Source organism: Struthio camelus, chromosome 3 (assembly GCF_040807025.1).
Source record: "Struthio camelus isolate bStrCam1 chromosome 3, bStrCam1.hap1, whole genome shotgun sequence".
NCBI lineage: Eukaryota > Metazoa > Chordata > Aves > Struthioniformes > Struthionidae > Struthio > Struthio camelus.
Window position 1 is genome coordinate 67,355,734 of NC_090944.1, and position 21,382 is coordinate 67,377,115.

General features: G+C 37.3%; 1 protein-coding gene across 1 annotated transcript in view; it reads right to left on the reverse strand.

The window, feature by feature from the left end:
• TRDN (triadin) overlaps positions 1–21,382 on the reverse strand; it is a 238,734-nt gene that overhangs the window by 82,948 nt on the left and 134,404 nt on the right. The window contains exons 17-20 of the mRNA XM_068938174.1: positions 6,300–6,332; positions 6,160–6,192; positions 4,942–4,968; positions 3,819–3,848 (exon numbers count right to left, since the gene is read on the reverse strand). Coding sequence (XP_068794275.1) covers positions 3,819–3,848; positions 4,942–4,968; positions 6,160–6,192; positions 6,300–6,332 — 123 coding nt within the window. The remainder of the gene's footprint in view (positions 1–3,818; positions 3,849–4,941; positions 4,969–6,159; positions 6,193–6,299; positions 6,333–21,382) is intronic.

Sequence of the window (21,382 nt, forward strand, 5' to 3'; positions counted from 1 at the left end):
TTGTTACTTCAACTTGTCAAACAAGGATATGTTTTCAACATAATGTCTGTTGTGTGAAACACAATGCAGCACATCACAATATGACAGTAGGTTAAGATTTTTGCTTTGAGAGTCAATGAAACTGCTTAGTGTTGAGTAGGCTGTACAAACTCACTTCTGTCAACCACTCCCCTGCAACTTGCTCTTGTTTATCCCAGGATACCACAAGGTGAGCAGTTTCCATGAAGACGGTAAAGTATTGCACTTCTGCACTTCAGTTTACCTCAGGTACCTTGTTTTGCTGAAGGTAACCTTCAGCAAAGTCAAGTCTAGATTGAAAGGATGACTGACAGGATACACAGAGAAAATTATAAATGCTACATTTCTATTTAGGTACCTAACTTTGTGTTGGTGTCACTGAAAATACAGAAAGTAAAAGAGGAGCTAAGTTCCAAAATTTCTTATTCTAGATTTCAACTATTAATGTCCATATTACTCAGACCCAGGTCGACAAAGTCACTTATATCAAAAATATACTAAAGACCTGCATGCCTAGGTGAATTTGGTCATTGAGACCTGCCAGTGTGAGCAAACCAGTATCACAGTACTTTAAAAAATCTAGCTCAAATGATCAACATCTTGAAGAATAGACTTATTTTAATATGAAAAAGAAAAAGAAAATATATGAAAAAGGACATCAGGAACCAGGTCCCATATGCATTCCAAAATGTATTTTTAGCTTCTAAAAGCATCTATAATAACAGGAAAAAGAATTCTTAAGAATTCTTGTTTTCTATAAAGCACATTTACCATTTTTAGTCAAAATTAAAGCAATTTCAGTTTGTTCAGTTATTGAAAATCGGAATACTGATGGAATGAACACCCAAAATATTTTCAGAATACTGGACAGCAAGCTAGAAGAGCAGTAAATTTTTTTGAGATCACATGTATGTACAGCCATCGTAATCACGTGGCAGTGGTAGACGATAAGTGGATCTCGTGAGGAAGAAATGAGCCATCCTTGAGGCCACTATTTAAAAATAACAGCTATCATTACTGATACTATTCTAGCTATCAATGCATTCAGTACTCCTACAACATATCTGTGAGTGAATATTTTTTTAGAGAACTTCCTGAGACAGAATAGACCTTTAGTAACATTTGGGAACTGCCAAGTAACATCATCTAGACCTGGCAGACTGGTATGTGGAAGGGCAAGTAGGACATTGCATTATTCATCAGTAAGTTTTTGAGATGGAAAGTGTGAGCTCCTGGGCTGATGCCGAGAGACCTTTTACCAGCAAGATATAGATGGCACTTTAAGAATCTATATAAATATAAAGTCTAGATACATAGAGTCAATGCTTGGAATAAGGCTCCAAGCAAAGTTTTTTTTTTTTTCTTTCTTTCTTTCTCTTTCTTTCTTTTTTTTTTTTTTTATTAGAAAAGGGTCCAGTTTTCTGAGGAACTCAAGATTTCATCCCTTTCACTAAGCATTTTCAAAATTATTGCCACTTCATATAGGTGATAGCCTGAAAGGTGGCCTCTTTGCATAAGAATGTCTCCCATTGTAGGTGTTGTCTAAATGAAAAAGGTAGTTCTTTATCAGCATGATTTAAGTAATCTCGATACAATATTTTTCTCCACAGCAGAAGAGGGTAGGGGAATAAAACAAAACAAAAAAACTACATGAAACAGGAAAAAATAAAATGAATGTACACAAAGGCAAAAGCAGACATTTGCCAGAGATGCGTATTTTCAGTAAATTATAGTTAAAATATGAGTGAAGTAGATAGAGCTTGGACTGCTTTTATATTTTTCTATTATATTCTGTCACTTTTTTCAGCAAAATTCTTCATAACCAGGCATAATGTAGATCAAACACATGCTTTCCGAAATAATTGTTCCTCTGACTCCATCATAAGCTCTTTGGAAAACAAATGAGAAAGAACTTAACAGATGTTGTTTTGTGCCAAAAGTAGCCAGGAGAGCAATTTTTTTCAATCAAGTATTTCTGCATCTTTAATAGTTGTAGGCTACAAATCAACTTTGTCAAAATATCTTTATCCCCTAAGAGGCAGCTTGCATAACTAGCATCCCTACCAGAAATATACATTCCAAAATGTCACTGATTTTAAAGCTATTTTGAGATGTGTGCTCAGTGTGAAGGAAAACTAAAAGAAAGCTCTCTGACTGGAGACAACTAACACTTCTCCTATTTGCCACATACGAAACCTGAGGTCATAGACAGGATTTGCTTGTAATGACATCACTAATATTATGAAATCATGAAGTGATTATATGAAGTGCATATAATAATTTAAGAATTTTTCAATTATATAGAAAAAAAATTCTGCTAGAAAGAATTTATGAAATCATATGTGAGACACTGAGACAAAAGTTCCTATGAGCTTGATAGTTCAACAGAAGTACAAGCTACAGGAATGGCCCAGAGTTCCTTTCATGATAGAAGATTAATTTTTTTAATTACCAAAGAAGAGGATTACATCAAAAACCTCCCTTGTTTTCACATCAGCACTATTTGCTTTTGATGAACATATGTAACAAATTTTAAGAGCTGCCAACAGCTACTAAGTGTTGGAAGTCAAACTGCACCCAGAGAGCTGCTAAGTCTAATGGGATTAATAGCAGGAAAATGGGACATAAGAAAGTAAAGAGCAGCAGTAAAAGGATGAACAAATACAGATTAAAAAGCAAGGTTCTTTTTCAGACCTAATCAAGACTACTAGAATTTGTCCAGCATTGCAAAAAATTATATTTAGAAGAAAATGATGGTATTCCTTTGTGATTCTTATTTAGAGGCAAAGGGAAGAGTTGCAACAATTTACAAGAAATATCAGTTTTCTCTTGTAGAACATACTTTGTCTGAGTTTCAAAATTAGCAGCATGCAGTTAAATATAGATATCTTTTTAATAAGTTTTTTTGCAGAAATTAACAATTATTCCAGTGACAACATCAGCTGTTTCTATTCAATGTGGATCGGTGACTGATTAAAACAAAGTTGTAATTTACTTAAATACGTGAGAAGAATTTCAGGATCAATATTAGGCTGATTCTATACTAAAATTGTTATGATTCAGAACAAGCTTCTCAGCTTTGAGGCTGCTCTTTTCATAGCAGAAATAACAGAATGATTATTGTTTGATATAATAGGAACTAATGATTTCTATTTCCCTTTAGTGAGCTATGAATTTCCTGTAAACTTTTTTTTTTCAATTGCCCTTTAATTCAGTGACTCATAAGGTACTTTTTTTTTTTAAATCCTGCAAAATGCTCGAGACATAGTGCAGATAAATTGCATGTACAAACATTTGCTTCTTGTCTAAATATGAAACAATATTCAGCAGATTTTGGGGCTATTCACAGCAACAATGTACACAGGCAAAGGGTCTATTAATTCAGAAAATCTGCTACTCCTCGGCACAAACTTTTCAAATAACCTAAAGAAGAAAATCGTAATAAAAGAAGAGCTATAATAAATGGGGATAATATTTGTAAGAGGTGTATGACAACACTTCTCAGAAGTGGCTAAAGAAAACCTCATGTCTTAAAGAGGCAAGAAGCAAACGTTTCACTATTTTTCAAACCCTGATGACTATAGGTATGGCAGAAATAGATTCAGAGGTGTTGGGATGTTGAAATCAAATGCATAGTGCAGCATTACAGAAGAAATGATTACATATCAGAGAGATTTGCTAAGCAGCTTCAAATAAGAAAGAAAAGCTGTATTTAGTCATGCATAGCAGCAAAACTACATTTATTTCCAACTTTTGCTGTCTAGAATTTGCTAAAAATGCAAAAGCTTAAGTTAACGTACTTTTTTCCTTTGGTTTCTGCGTTTTGCCTGCTGGGAGTATAAGGAGAACAAATGTCTAAATTAGTCTGGTTTCGGTTTTGCTTAATACAGTTAGCTACAGAGCAATCATAATTTTATGAATCTAGCCCATGAAACAGGGAACTTAAAAACATCCAATAATGAGAATACTATATCAGCTTTGATTTCCTCACGCTAATCACCAAGGGAGTGATTCTGCAACTCTTTCTCATACTGCAGAATATCACTGTACTGCCTTTCTATTTAGTTTAACTACTTGTGTCAGTATTTACTAGTTAATGTGAGTAAGGTTTCAAAGGTGAAATGTAAACTAAAAGAGGATGGATGACTGACAGTAAAGTATCAAAAACTGGAGATTTTCATTTCTCTCTTGTGGTAGACGGCTTTGGAAACCGTGATTCACAGGTTTCAGCACTTGATGCAAGCAGTCTCATTTGTTGCAATGAGAATGGCTGTAAAACAAGATGATCTTCAGTATGAATAAATATGGACCGAAAGTGAAGTGCTTTTGCTGTTAGTAGCAGGCAATCCTATTTTCCATTTGTATCTAGGATACAACTGCCCTCTATAATGTGCATGAAGACAATTTGGAGGCAATATCTTACAATGTATTTATGTAAAAGTCGGACAGTGATGTGAAGAGTTAAGTATTTGCTCAGCTTGAACCTAAGTCCTTGGGGTTTCTCATCAGTCGGAGGAAACAGTGGAGAAAGCTGTGGTGCTCCTGTATTTTTTACCTTCCCCCATCTGCATTTCTCATATGAAATGGAGGCAAAAGTTGTTTCACTGAGCCTCCCTGTAAAACTCCCTATACTCAGTAAAGAAAACAACTATTTAGTCACGGGGTTTGACTTGACATTGACTTAACTGAACTTAATATAATTGGAGAATTACAGTCCATTAGTTCATGAACACCTCAGGGAAAAGATATCTGCTCTTTAGAGGGTCTTTGAGACCTTTGCTAGAAGGGAGATCCTTTCTTATTTAAAAGGTCCTTTTAAGTAAGTCATACCTATTTGAATTTTTTCACAAGAAGCTTTTTCATTTATAAAATTAGCATCAGCATTCTTCCATTTCAATATAAAAAACAAATAAAGATACCTACCTTTTGACTTTTGAGTTTCCACAGATGCTATAAAATAAAAGATTGCAGGAAATAAATTTTACAAATGTGTAAAGATACTAACATTTGTCCTGATAGCTCTTCTGCTCATCAGTGTGCTAGGTATCTACACAAATCAGGCTAGTAACTCATTTTTCATTTTTTTTATGCACAGGAAAATAGAGATAGACGTATGTTTCTTATTTGGATAGTCTCATGGCAGATAACTAATTAATATGCAGCTCAAAAGCTATGGAAAACAAGGTTAATAGGTGAGGTATATATGGAGCTTCAATAACTCCACTATTTTCAGGAAATGAGAATGACAGGCGGAGTGAAAAACAGGTTTCAGAATGGGCATATTTCATGCATAGTTGAAGGAGATACAAAAAATATTTCCTTTTAGCAGTAATTTGGAGCAGTTAAAAACACCTTTTTCAAGTCTGTTGAAGAATGATTCTAATTTTGAGGAAGATCCTCAAATGTATTGCTTGAATATATTATATTTTTCAATTTAATTCATTTACTATTCTTCATAACTGGAATAACTAAATCTAGTTTACTCAAACTTCCACATTTCTCTTTTGTCATTATATACACCTACACATTCTGAAGACCCAGGACAGATTTTTATGCCATAGGAGACATTCATTTTTCTATAGATTAACTGTCTACTGTAGATATTTTTGCTCTGAATCTGTCTAGGAAAATAGAGTTAGTTACAAAGAGTGAGTCACCAAGCTTGGCTGTAAAAATAATTTAAAACCCTTATGTTTGCCCAAATTTGGATGATATGGAGAAGTACATTCCAGTCAGGAATAAGAAGAGCGCCTTGCTACAGAAAAAATACATGGTACAGGTGCTACAAATAAAAACAAAACAAAACAACCCATATCTCCCCTGCAGACTATGCATCCTCTATTTTTTATTTTGTTCTATCAGCTTATTGTAACCTGCAAACATGCTCCCTTTGAAAACGCACACCTTTCAAAAGCTGAAAGAAAAAATCTTATGGTTGATGTACTTCTCATTTATAGCTGATTTGATCTCAGTTCCACGTGGCTGCTCCACAGTCATTCGTTTGCTCAAATAAGTTTGATTAAACTGGCAAGTATTTATCTCTGGCTTTGCTCTTCTTGTCCTTTCATCTAATCCTGTCTTAACTTAAAATCAAACCAGATAAATGAGAATGTAAAACTTACTGTTTTTCACAGATCTTACCATGTACTTTTACTTCTTTCTTTGCTGTTTTGGCTATGAAAATAAACAAAGAAAAAAGCAAATATTTTCTTATAACATGAGTTAATTTCAACATTTATTAGGGCAGTTGAGAAGTAAGAAAAAAAAGTGACAATATTCACCAGTTTCCACCATTTTTTCTTTCTTGTGTTGTTCTGAAAAAGAAAAAAAAAAGTATACTTTTCTCTTCTTAGAATGTTTGGTTTCGCTATCCTGGATAACAATTGTTATGTTACTAGTGGTTGTTGGATTTGGCAGTTGCCTTAGGCTCCCAGTTCAGACATGTCCTCTAATACTTTCCTGCATGCCAAAAAGCCCTTGTAGTTATCATCAGCTCCTTCTTTATCCCTGGTCACACTGGGCAAGCAGAGTCAGATTAAATGTTAATATTGGACACTGAAGGATAATTTAACTCATATGATTAGATATAAAAGGAAACTCTAGCAACAGTGAACGGTAAAGCATTTGCTGTTTTCTTCAGGGTGGTCTAAATGTTGGCTTGTGAACAGCCATATGTGCCTCAGGATGTCCACAGTAGGCTTATTTTGTTTTGTTTTTTCCCCCTAAAGGGACTGGAGAATAACCAGAACTATGACGGGGCTTTACAATTTTTTAATAGTAGTTTCTGTAACAGCTCTTTGCTTCTTCCAATAATTTTCTTCCAAACCACTTCAGAGGAAGGTGGGCAGCCAGAGGAAAGAGAAAGACACTGAATTTGCCTCTCAGAAGCTGAACGCGATCCACCAGCCAGGGTTAACATTTATAATAGCAAAAAGAGAGATAAGCTCTTGTTGTCAGCAAATGAAATAAGATTTTTAAAAAGCATATGTAAAGGTTCTGGTGTGCTGCTTTGGAGCTACATAGGAGCACATTTCCTAAATTAAAGAGCATTTGAGCTGACCTATCAGAACATAATGACAGATTCTATTAAATATATACATCTATCTGTGCTTGTAATTTACTGTTATCTAATAATTATAGTTTCTCCATGCTTATTATTAGAAGATATCTTCATTAACTTTGTAGCAATACAGTTGAGGAATACTAATGTTTTAACGGTTTCCACACTAGAATCACGATGCAGAGTTCCATATTCTGCGTGGTTTTAGTGGTAGTGCAACATCAAAAAGTAAGCCTTTTAGAAACCACCTTACCGGAAAGTGTTCATTCTGATAACCTGCACTGCACTCTAAGCTCCAAGTACATGCAACTTAGCATCATAAACAGCAATCTAAATAACTTGATGAGTCGTCAGTTGTCCTGGTATATTCTACTCATCCTCACTAATATAATATCTCTTCACTAATCTAATCTAGACTAGAAATAGGATATAATACAGGGTGATATAGAGCAGCTATCCTTAAGTTTGAGTTCTCCTTGAGTTGAATAAGCTAAAAGAAACAAAATCTGTCAAAAGAAAATGAAATAATTTGACCATATTGATTTGATCATTTGATCATTAAATACATTAATATGAATAATATTCACATTCATTATTAATTCATAATCAATGTTAAGATTGAATGCACGGTGGATATTCCATGCAGAGTTGTGAAAATAATTGATATTTGAAATGGCAGGTGAATCCAAAATAAGGAAAAAAAAAAAAAAAACGGTGGCTAGCTTTTTAAAAAAATGCGTCATTCTGCTCCACTCCCATTCCCACTAAATTTGGAACGAGTAACTCATGTAATTCTATTTGAAATGAAATATTCAATTTTATTTTCTGAGTTCTTAAATCTATCTGAATAGCCAGTTAAGCAAAACATAGTTTCTAAAATGAAGTATTTTTTTCTGAGTCCAGTAAAACAAAACACTTCAGCTTTTCAGTTGTCTCTTTTAATCAAAAATATTGATGGAATTTCATCACAAATTCATAAGTAATTTCTTTCAGCCAAAATCTACATTTCTAAGAAATGAGAATAGTTGACTAAAATCAGGGATTCTACTCTAACGGGGTTATACAAGACACATTTTTAAGTATTTATTATGTAATATATATGTATATATAATACTGCTGGTGCTTTATAGTCAAGGGAGAAGCTTAGCAAAAAATGAGAGGCCAGAAGTTTGGGACTCAGTACCTTGGCTGACTCAATAAGTTTAATCACAACAACAGCTGCAGCTTTGGTTTTGTGTAGCCCAAGTGCTCTTCAGAGTATCCAATTTTGTATAGTTATTTTAGGAGTCATTCTGTGAAATGAGATTTTTGATTGGTTTTGTGGGGTTTTCTGTTTTGCTTTTGTTCAGGGTTGCTTCCTGGAAACTGAAGAAAATATAATTATGACTTTAGTGATTCTGAGGAAATTATTTTTCCTTCTTATTCCAAAATCTGCCAGCTCTCGTGAGATCAGGGAACTGTATGACATTAACGTCACTCCTCAAGTAATTTTACACAATCTGAAATTTTTGATTTTTTTAGGTTCACTTCCTGGTTTTCAAAAACGCAACATTAAGAAAGTTCTACCAAGTTCCTTTTATAACAGTTTTCTTTCCAGAAACATAAGAAAAAACATCATTTTCCATAGAAAAAAATCATTCAGTAACTAGTAGAATTTGACATCACATTTTTCTGGGCAAACTTGGACATCACTATGAAATTCTAGATGGTTCCTTTTCTGATATTTTAGTAGAATGAATTGAAACCTTTCATTGCATCTGCCACAAACTTCAGGAACGTTCAGACCTAGATCTTTCTTTTTGTTTCAGGTCACATTGATTGATTTGATTGGCTTTTTTTCCAGAAATGAATAGTCAGTCTGACATATCAAAGGATACTGCCAGCTGTAGAAACATTAGGCAAACTAGGCAAATTAGATATTTGCCACAACATTTGTAATTCTTTTTAGCTTTAAAGATTTTTTTTCCTTCCTACATGAGCCTATACTGCAGATGTATATTTGGAGATTAAGCTTGTTATGATAGTATATTGATTTTCTATCATGCATGGAATTGAGATTTGTTTTAATTTGAAATTTCACCATGTTTATAAGCTCTGATGCTTTTTTCTTTTATGACTTTTCCCTTTTATGAGATTTAGCAAGCGTATTACATGTCCATAAAATCATATAGACACATTTTTTGTTTCATGACTAGTGACGCACTTCTAAATACTCCTGGAGCAGGTGAAAAACAGAAAAGAACCTACACTTGCCTCTTCAGTGCTTCCCAAAACCAGGCTGTTCCTTAACTTGCAAACAGTGCTGAAAAGCACCCATCCTGGCACACTTGCTGTGGTGCCCTTTAGATCTTTACTACCTGGAAAGACAGTCACAAGCTGGGACCTTCTGTCATCTGCCAGGAAAAAGCAATTGATATTCCATTCTGACTTGTATATTTATGTGTGATCATGTATATGTGTGTTTCAGTTAATTCAGATAAAGCTTTCATGTCCAAGAAGTCTTCAGAAAAATAAAGATTATGTATAGCATCACACAGATTGTGACAAACATTAAATAAACGATGTCTCAAATGGATTTGCTTTTCTGTGGTGTACCTCACATCATATAACCAATGTCACTCTAACTGCACTGAGTAGCTTCAGAAAAGTTTTCTGTACTGTTATTTAATTTCTGCTACAAGCATTGCAATGAATCTAATTTTATATTTGCTAAAGCCTGATGTTATTAAATTCTGTGATGTGTCTTGCATTCTGAAATCCTGAGAGGAGGAAGTTAGACTGATCTTACAGTCTTGTAATCTTAGTTTTATAGGCTATGTGCCTGTTGTTTTCCCTCTCAAACCTTCATAATATATTCATTAATTGAAATCAAATGAAAGAGGGTAGTAAAGCTCTCCAAGATATCCTTTCACTGTAAATATTATGAACATAAGCAGCCAGACACAGAAAGGATCCCGTTAGTCCCTGCTATTGAAGGGAAAGTATGAGCAGTATGAGCTCGTTCATATTACTACGCCTGAAATAATCCACAGGAGGAGTCACAGAATCACAGAACAGCCAACCCTGGAGATCATCTAGTCCAACCTCCCTCCTCAAGCAGGGACCTCTAGAGCATATTGCCCAGGATCACATCCAGACGGGTTTTGAATATCGCCAGGGAAGGAGACTCCACCACCTCTCTGGGCAACCTGTTCCAGTGCTCTGTCACCCTCACAGTGAAGAAGTTTTTCCTCAGGTTCAGATGGAACTGCCTGTGCTTTAGTTTGTGCCTGTTGCCTCTTGTCCTGTCACTGGGCACCACGGAGAAGAGACTGGCCTCATCCTCTAGACACCTTCCCTTTGGATATTTGTACACATTGATGAGATCGCCTCTCAGTCTTCTCTTCTCCAGGCTGAACAGGCCCAGCTCTCGCAGCCTTTCTTCAGAGGAGAGATGCTCCACTCCCCTCATCATCTTGGTAGCCCTCCGCTGGACTCTCTCCAGCAGTGCCATGTCTCTCTTGGACTGGGGAGCCCAGAACTGGACACACTACTCCAGGTGAGGCCTCCCCAGGGCTGAGTAGAGGGGCAGGATCACCTCCCTCCACCTGCTGGATAACACTCTGCCTCATGCACCCCAGGATACCAGTGGCCTTCTTGGCCACAAGGGCACACTGCTGCCTCATGCTTAACTTGTTGTCCACCAGCACTCCCAGGTCCTTCTCGGCAGAGCTACTTTCCAGCAGGTCAACCCCCAGCCTGTCCTGGTGCATGGGATTATTCCTGCCTAGGTGCAGGACCTTGCACTTGCCTTTGTTGAACTTCATGAGGTTCCTCTCGGCCCAGCTCTCCAGCCTGTCCAGGTCCCTCTGAATGGCAGCACAGCCTTCTGGTGGGTCAGCCACTCCCCCCCGTTTAGTATCATCAGCAAACTTGCTGAGGGTGCACTCTGTGCCTTCCTCCAGGTCATGGATGAATATATTGAACAGGACTGGACCCAGGACTGACCCCTGCGGGACACCACTAGCCACAGGCCTCCAGCTAGACTCTGCACCACTGACCACAACCCTCTAAGCTCGGCCATCCAGCCAGTTCTCAAGCCACCTCACTGTGCACTCCTCCAGCCCTCACTTCCTGAGTTTAGCTATGAGGATGTGATGGGAGACAGTGTCAAAAGCCTTGCTGAAATCCAGGGAGACAACATCCACTGCTCTCCCCTCATCTACCCAGCCAGTCATTCCATCAGAGAAGGCTATCAGGTTGGTCAAGCATGATTTCCCTTGGGTGAATCCATGCTGACTACTTCTGATCCCCTTCCTGTCTTCCATGTGCTTAGTGAGGACCTCCAGGATGAGCTGTTCCATCACCTTTCCAGCGATAAAAGAAATATTGCATCAAATCAGATTTTTCAAGTTCTCCTTCTCCCGAGAAGTACTCAGCAGGTTTTATTTGCCTGCTTTTCTCTTATTGATAGGATTAATATCAGGAAACTCACCATCATATTCATCAGCACCATACTCATCAGTTTATAAAAATAACAAACCAGATAAATATGTTTCTTTATCAAATAAGAACAGGCTAAGAAAACTTCTTACTTGGTAAGATAATGCAGACCATACACTTCCTCCTTTAAAAATGAGCATTTTTTCGGGGGCGGGGAGGGGGCCTCAGTTTGGAAGGTGCTCGGTTTCTCTGAGGGATTTTCATGAAGAAAAGGAAAGAGGCAGGCAGATATGAAGATACTTCTGTTGTTCTCTGTATCAATATTTTTGTATCAGAAATCTCCTACCATGCTAGGAAATATTTGGGAAAAATATTCTGAAAAGAAAAAATAGAAAACAGGCCTAGATGAAATACAGACGTTTCCAGCCCAAATTATGTGATGTCTAGCTTTCCTTTACAGCCAGAAAGTGACGGCTCAAAACTGAAGATAGAAATCTTTACCACTGCAAAAAGCCTCAGGATCCCTGAATGAGATAGAAGTCAAGAAAATAATTTAAAACTTTTTTCAGGCTTTTGGTACTGGAGCGTTATATTGTCCTCTCTGACGTTTCTGCTTAACACAAAGGCAGGAGATGAAGACGTTATCTCAAATCCAAATACTTCCTTTCAATAATTGCTTTAGCCTCATTTTAATACAGCTCATTTTCTGATTAACTGGATGCATGCCTGAAGCTCAGAGAAGAAGCCAATATTAAACTAGTCACTATTCAACTGAACGAGGTCCTTAATTTTGGGTACAGTTCCCAACAAAGGCAAGCTAGACCCCTGCATGTTCAAAATCCTTCCACATCACCCTATATCAGTTTTGCTATCAAATTTGTTACACAGGAGGAACTGAACTGACGGTACCTCGGTTATTATAAGGTTTCAATTAGTATTTTGAAAGCTTTCTTTATCTTGTAAAGGACTCTGTAGACTCTGCCTTTTCCTCAGAAAGTTTATGCAATGAGAAAAACATCCTGAAGTTAGAATCACGGTAACAGTACGTGACCCTCTGGTTTATGTTGGCACTGTTGAATAAAGATGGCTAAAGTATGTCCCTCATTTCTTACTCATCAGCAAGTCAGATTAAAAAATAAAAAAATCAAAATGCATTCAACACTGTCCCTAAGGTGTGGGGCTTAGATGTACAGAGTCCTTCTTAGAGTTCAGATCCTTCTTAGAAATTGATGAGATCTGTCCTCCCATACTTGACTGGGCAGAAAGTCCATCCTATCTTTTTAGAATATTCAGGCCATATTAATTCAGAGGGAAAGCTAACATCTTTCTGCAAGGCTGCAGTATTGATTACACTGAAGCCTGAAGGTGAGGAGCTCTCTCAGAAAAGAGACAGATATTTTCCCTCTCAGAGTTTGAAATGCGTATTAGTGTCTGCATAAGTTGTATAATTGAGACAAAATAAACCATCTTAAGGATGAAAGGGAAAGAATGCAGATTTCTGTTGTCTGTCATGCCAGCCTGACACAGCTCTTCACAGTTAGACAGAGAAAAAATATCCCCCTAGGACTCTCACTGTGAGGTAAAATGAGCCAGATTTGCAGTTGCTTAGTGACAAAAGCATACCCATGGAAGGCGATCATAGCTCAAATGACTCCCGATCACTTTTTGCTCATGCTTTAACTTGATCATGCTCTTTTGAGGATGTTAACTTGTTCATCTCTTCTTTTGAGAAGGGAATGACTTATGCTTCAGCTATTTTTAACCCACTGAGGATATAAATCTGGATTTTCAGAAGTGAAAGGAAAGTTTGAAGTAAATTCTAGTTTCAGACTTCGCCTGTCATTAGGCAAACATGATAAACAGATTAAACTAGCTAATTCAGTAAGAAAACAATAGAAGCTAAAAATTAATACAGCGAGATCCTAAAAGAATAAATATTTGGAGGTTAATGGACTTACTTAAAACAAGTCCAAAACAAGTCCAAAAAAGGAACAGGGTACTGCTGTTGTTTTGCCCAAAGGAGTACAGCAGAATGAGGCAGTGAGCAAAAGCTTTGATACCTTGCTTTCAGAGCACTAGAGTCAAAGGACATGCATACAGTTAAATACTTTGAAAGGCTTCTTTGGCTGCCTAACCAGGACATGCAGCTCCTTCAGAGGGTATCTGCAGAGGCAATGTCATGAAGGAGAACATCAACAAAAGGCACCAGAACTGTGCAGCTCTGACAGTCAACAAAATGCTGGGAGCAATCTAGTGCATGCAAGAAATAAAACCAGCGTCTGCTATTTCCGAAATATGTAAAGCTCCAAACTTGGGCACTGTAAGGAGCCGTTATATAAGAAGAAAAAAATCACCACAGTATTTAAGTCACTCTGCAGAATAAAGTAGCACTGTGGATTGTTAATAGTTTACTTTATACTTATCATATTCGGCTGAAACTTTCTAATATAGAAACATTCAAATCTTAAAAAATAACCCTGTATGATGATCTGAAAAAATTCATAATTAGGAAACATCACAGTGACTTCACTTTTATATGTTACCACTTGCTCTACATCTGAAAACACAGCACTGCTGTATTCAAGCACATAACGGATTCAAGATGTAATATTTTCATATTTGTTATAGAAAACTCTATTCCACATCTACTATTTTTTAATCCACTCCCATTCCTCCAAAATCAAGTATCTTTTTCAGAAAGGCCTCAATGGGCAAGATGAAGCTCATTTATTCCCTTTCCAGCCAAACTAAGGTGGTATCACTTCCAAAACATAGATGCCTGGGAAGCTAATCACATACAAACTATATGTAATATTCTGGATTCGACAAAGCTTAAGCATATGCTTAAATACTTTGCTGACCCAAGGTAGATTTAAACATATGCTAAGTGCTTTGGTGAAATTGGGCCCAGTTCTTGCTAAAGTAGCACTTAATTATGGAACAATTTCAGAGCTATTAAAGCTTACCAGCTATAGAACAAACACCTTTAAAACACCTTTTCTATAAAGAGTGGACACTTAAAAAAATCTTTTAAACTCTAATTCCTATTTAAAAGCATTTAATTTTCATATTGTTTCGCTCTCATCATTGTTACTTTAATGCACTAAAGAATAAGTAGTCCTTTCTTTTTTGTAGTTAACTTGCTCCCCCTGCCTTGCTCTTGAAGTAACATCATTTTAGTGTTAGTAATAAAACAGTACTTTGTTGCATTGGGCTAGACCTTGACCTTTAATAAGACCTGATAATAACTGAAAAAAAGGCTACAGTTTTAGTACAGGTGTCTTCACACAGTCAGCTATAATGTGAAAAGAAGTGTAGGAAATTATTTTAATACTATATGCTCCTGAAAAGCTGAACAGTGTAAGGAAGGTGTAAATGCATTCATAGGAATGCCAGTCTAAGAGACCAGGCACCTCAAGATCCTAGCAAAAGTAGAAAAAATATGCTGAATTCTAGGTCATTTACTCAAAAATTAGAGTACAAAAACTGTATTTCAGATTAGAAAGCTTAGTGTAAAATAAGCTATTTCATGCTCTACTTAAATAAATACAATGTGTGAAGACTTGAAAGTTGTACAGTAAAACCCTCTAACATTGGAAAATTCTTCCCGTTTGAGGGCACGCCTTGTGACGTTAGCCAATAACCAGTTTTTCCTTTCCCATGTAGAGTTAAATAATGACGTAATTTACACGATCCAGCAGGCAGTTTAAGACCTTTTACTCTGCAGTAGTTTCTCAGCCCTAAAGTTGGGATTAAAATGTTAGTAGGCTGGAATGATTTGTGGAATATATGTACATCTAACTGAGAGATTCCTTTAGATATTAAGAGAAGGCTGAGTGAGGTACCGCAATAGCCATAAGTTAGCTGCTGTAAAGGCAACTAAAATGCTTTCCTGGCAGACCAGGAGCAGTGTCAGTTGCCAGATTTGACTAATTCTAGGAGACATTGTCTGGGATAAACAGCTGAGGAGGGGCACCCAGCTTCTCCTGTCTTCTGCAGGCTGCTGGTGCCTGCAGGTCAGATTATCTCCACCTACTGTGCACAGATACCCAAGCCTTTAACTCTGCCTTTAAAAATAGAAGCTGAATAAGTCAAGTATTTAACTAACCTAAGAGTTAAGGTGAGAGAGAGAAGATCAATAAGGAACAAGTATGCTAACCTAGACCAGAAAGGAAGCCTCTGTGCTTCCAAAGGACTACCAAATGATCCTGAATCTAAACCTAAGGACCCTGAGTAGCAGCATAAATACAGATAGAGTTTTATTATTTTGTTTAGCGCTGCATATTCCCTGTGCTACCTCAGTGAAGATTTATTCTGTCTCGAAATCAAATGCAAAGCCTATCCATGCACATGTAATATGCCACCTTCATCATTTGTCCCTGAACAGTTAAACTGCAAACCCAGAAAATAAATTCTGAAAATGGCTGGGCTTACATTATGGGAAAGTCTGAAAGGGACTAGAAAGCTAAACATAGTATCCCAGCTGTGAAAATGAATTGGTAGGTAGCACCTGTACTGCAGTAATACATACAGGGTTGCTAATTGGGGGCAGTGGTTTGACTGGTTATAAAGGCAAACTTCAGGGCACACGGAGCTTCGCACAGGGCACTCACACATCAGATCCTGAAGAGATTTCAGGACGGCAAACTCTACCAGGGCCCTGCCTGAATATGATGAGAAAGAAAGAGAAAGAAAGGCTGTTCCTTTTCTTTTCCTCTTTCCAAAAGTACTTATATCAAGAAGTGGGTATCACCTCCATCTCTTAACAACCAATTTGCACAGGTTTTTGATGCCTCCTTCCTTGGGAGGTATGTCTAACAAGAGGAGGAAAAGAGGCTGGACGGAAGATGGAGTGGATGCGCACTCAAAAAAAAGCGGAAGAGGAAAAAGGCCAGATCCCAAAAGAAACACTGTGAATAAAATATAACCTGACATGTGATGCTTGAGAGCTACCCGATCATGACAAATATGAGAGAGAGCTCATGATAATTTTGGCTGTTGCAATATGATTGTAAACCTTTCAAAAAATGTGCTGAATGTTATTAACCTTCTGTACCAATCACAGGCTTTTAGCAATCTTCATACCTAATTCTCTGAACCTAATTCTTTCCTACACACAATCATTAAAAGATAACTGAAAAACTCAACAGTTCTATGAATATTTTCCTCCATTTCAAAGCATTCCTGCTCTCCTATAAACTTTCCCAATTGTGTTATTTATTCCCTTTACTGTTGAAGAATAACACTGTTTTTTAAAGTATATAAATGTGTATAAAATGTCCACCCTTTCCTCCTGTTGTTTTATTTGTTGTTGGTGGTGTGGGATCTAAGAATTAAAATAATTTGTTAAATAAAATGCTGTCTGTCACCAGTAGAACTTCTAATGTTTAAACAACAGTCACTTTCAAGATGCACAGGTAAGTGAACCTTAATGATTCTTGGAAAAAATATTATACCTTCCTGAACACATGACAAATGCTTATTTTATATTTCCTAAATAAGATAATGTTCCAAATGGGGACTTTTTTTTTTGGTTGATACTGTTAACATGATACAAAAGAGCTCCTCATTTCTTTTTCTACTGGAAAGAAACTAAACACATACCATGGTAAGTGCATATCTTTTCTTCTGAAGATACGAAATTTAAAGTTCTGAAAAGTTCACCATCTTACGCAGGAAGTGCCTGCATCACACAGAGGTGGAAATTGAGAAGGCATTTTAGGGGGAAAAAAAAAAAAATCTTTCTATACTTGCTCTGACCTTCCCTAAGAATCTGTTTTTAATCAGTGTCAGATATACTCTACTGGGGTTTCTCTACACAGGACAGTTCTTCCTGCATTATGTAAAATGATCTGAACCCCTTAAACTGATCCTCTGGTCAGATTTTTCAGAATAACTTGTTTCTAGTAATCTGTACCTACCTTATAAACTCGTTTCCTGTAAAATGTCATTTTTTCCCTTCTACATCTTTCCAATAGGGGAAAAGTCAGAGGTATAATAAAGGAGTAAGAGTTCTAGCAGTGTCAGTTTGAGAGATCGGATGCAACTAATCTTTAAGCATTTAAAATGGGCTCTTCCTCTGTCATACTTATTTCATTCTTTTCAGGTCTGAACTAAATTTTCCTAATATTTAAGGGAAATAAACGCTGAAAAAGAGTTTATGTTATGAACACAAGGGGACTAATGAATAAGTTTTTTATTATAAATTTTTTAAGAAAGGAAGATGTGAAAAATTAGGCATTCAATACTAGCAATTAGGCAGGTATGTTTCAGTACAGAATCTGTTAAACATGCTGTAAAATTAAATTAAAAATTGCAAGACTGTTCCAGGGAAATTCTGAGCTACGATTAAGATTTAATTTTTACAGCATTAGAAAGACCTGGATCTGATTTTTAATTCATGCTAAGCATCAGGGAAAAGAACTATCATTAGTGCTTAAAGAAGGTGCAAAAATATCGCGTATAAAGTTAGGTTATTCCATGAAGTGGACTCACAGATAAACTATTTCTGACCTTGACCCTAACTAAAGCAAAAAGGCAGTGTTTTGCAGGACCTAATGGCTATGAAGCTTCTTTATATCTGCCAGGGAACACCGTGCAGTGGACCTCAATCGCCTTTGCTGTTAATATGGTTGCAAAAGTTCTTAGTGTGGTTGTAGCCGAGGCCAGCTAACGCTTTCCCAACAACTTTTGGGTACCTTTCTGCAATTAGCACTGGCCAGGAACCATTACTAAATAGCAATAACTGCAGAATTAGATATGCAGCTGGCGCCAGGTGCTTTTCTGAAGAGAAGCTCAGGAAGGACAGGGGTGAGGGTACATGTTTGCTTTGCAGCTGCATCTCCTGCCTGAGGATTTCAGCTCCCCAGCAGGGGGATGGAGCGCGTGCTCAGGTCATATCCTCTGGCACTGAGAAACCTGAGAGCTTCTGTCCTCTGAAGCACGATCTAGCTACAGCGCTTCCTGTGCTCCCTACAAAACCATATGAAAGAAACCCATGCCCTCTCCTCAAGGAAGAAGAATTTCAGTTCTCCAATGAGATGTTAATACAAACAAGAAGAGAATTAACGGAACCACTTTAGAGTTTTATTACTCTTTAGAGTAAGTCTGCAGTTTTAGGGGGCAAAGTCTTTGGCTGGTCTACTTTACTGGCTTAGCATGTCCCCCCTTCTCTCCCCGCTGCAAAGCTCTTGCTCATATTTGCTGCTAGTTACTGACTCTTCAGTTTTAGTGATGCGATTGTTTGTATCATCATAGACTGAATCAGATAAGGAAATGATTTAGCTTTAAAATAACTTTGAGAACATCACCACTAACATCAATTTATGTTTATGCCTATGCTGATAGATAGATGCATAGATTGACAGATGGGCAGCTAATCAGATTTTTTTGTGCAGCTAGGTCAGGCTCAGACCTGGTCAGGCTCAGACCTGCCCTGCTGGCACCACTGAGGAGGGAGTGCATCACGGTGTAAGAAGAGGAATGAGCGGGATTTGGAGAGACAGTGTAACAGGAGAAGACTCAGTGTCGTGAAACTGCTGCATCAGTATCGTCAAGCCCTGTTCCTCCCTTCTGAGTAGCAGCACTTGAAACGATTCTTTAAAGCCAGTTACTATGCTCTCCAGCCCAAATTCAGTCGGATGCTAAAATGGTAACTTTTCAAGTTAAAGGATACACTACACAAATTTGAAAATATCCACACTGAAAATCAAGTAACAGATATTCACTGAGAGTGATTTCCTAGAGCAGCCATCAGTTTCCAGACTCAGAAGTTCTCATAGACTTCAGAATTCCACATTAATTTTCTTTGCTCTCATCATTTAAATATATAGAGATAAAAACAGTGCACAATGTATAAGACAGATTTCTTCACCAGTGACACCGAGACCAAGAACATATGTGATGTAAAAGCACTGGAAGATGACCAGCTGCGCTCTCAGTCTGTTCAGTACGCTAATAGAAATAAACCTTCAGCTTTAAGCATTCTGGGGTACAGGTTGCGATGTAGTAAGAGATGCGAAAGAAAATGAAATATGAAATTGGATAATGGACTTAATTTACTGTACTAATAGGCAGCAGTCTGGTTATGATGTTACCAAACAAGCATATTTAGTATTTTGCTATGGTGAGTTATTCTGAGTGTAAATTAATTTTCAAAGAACAGTGCCATTTGGGGAGGGGAAGCAAAAATATAGAAGTCAAGAAGCTATTGCTCTTTATCATTTGTAAGGCAAACTAGATATTTAGAAACATGTCAGAGCAGATGAACCCATTTCATTTTTCTATAATAAGCCATGCCAGTTTTTCCCCTTTTCAATATCTTAAGCAGATTACTGTCACCACCACCCCTGCCAATAAGCAGATTCATTGGAATATTTTTCAAAAATGAACATAAATATTGGTTGCAAGCAGGTGGGATGAATTAATTATAAGCATATGGTTCTAACATAACTATTTCTGCAGTGCACTGTGGAGACATCTAAGGGTCTAGCTATACAACACACTTTGGCAGCAAAACCTACTTACAAAAATTATCAGCTACACAGATATAAATGTTTGTGGAGCCAGACTCACTAAAATGATCCAGACTCAACACCCTGCCACATACACACACTTTCAGGATTTTTTTTTTATTCTAAGCTGTGGCAATGATCTGATTTACAATATTTTCCCAGCTGTATTAGCACAGCTGAATATGATGCCAGACTGCGGCACAACCACGGAAGGCAGGGACTGGGAGGTGTGGGGAAATCGGACGTCTTAAATCTACCTCACACAGCTAACAGCTGCATGATGTGCCCTATGCTAGCCTATATAAACTGCAGTTCCAGGCTGCAAACCCTCTTGTGACAGAGGAAATTTAAAAGGTTCCTAGCTTGCATTTATCCTTGGTCAATTCCTTGTCTACCTTACTGATGCAAGTTGTTATTCCCTTGGTGATTCAAAAAATCTGGGGAGTTGTACTCTGAGCTAGGTCACCGAAAAGATCTAGATTAGAGAAATACAGCTACAGAACACACTTAAAGTGCAGAAGAAGAAAAACAGATTGCTTCACAGATCCACATAGCCATACAAAGTTGAACCAGCTGGAGGCAAGAAGAAGCAGAGACAGTGGGCTGCAATTGGGGAGAGAGAGGAGCGGGACCACTCCGACTGTGCTGCCCAGAAAGGTTCCTGTGAAGTGTGCTGCTGCGATGCCAGCACTAGGCTCAGCTCAGCCTCACAAAGCCCGGAGCAGAATAAGCCATCCTACTTTGGGGTAAAGGAAAATCATTATTTTATACCTATTACGTTTTAACACGTGAATTCCCTTTTTTTGTTAGCTAATTTAAAGCCTGGCTAAACTACAAATATTCTGAGTATTTAACTGTTATTCATTTTATTAGGTTTTGTTAAATTAAGCAGAAATGTAGTGGGGCTTTTTTGAAGATGTCTGTGAAGCAGAACAGAGCAGAAATTAATGAAAAGTGGTAGGTTTTTACAATCCAATCTGAATTCAGATATGAATTAGTGCCACTATTGTGTTTTAAAAATTCTGTCTTCTCAGTGCATACTAAGGTTGATTATCTAAGGGATCCATTTGTTTCTGTAGAAACTACTGTGGGATTAGCGTTTTGAAAAATCAGATCCCCTTCTTGAAGCGCTTGAATGCTTACAAGCCTAACCTGGAAACTCGTGTCTGTAAATACTTGCTTTTTTCAAAACCAGCCTTTAGATTCAGATTCATTTTTTTGGTCTCAAGCCCTGCAAAAAGACCAGAGTGGCACCTTACTGCTGTCATGAAAGTCAGAAACACACTACAAAAATTTTTAGAGGACAAGAAGCCATTAGAAATGCTAGAGATCCATTCAAAATGCTATTGTTCTTCACAAAGAATTCATA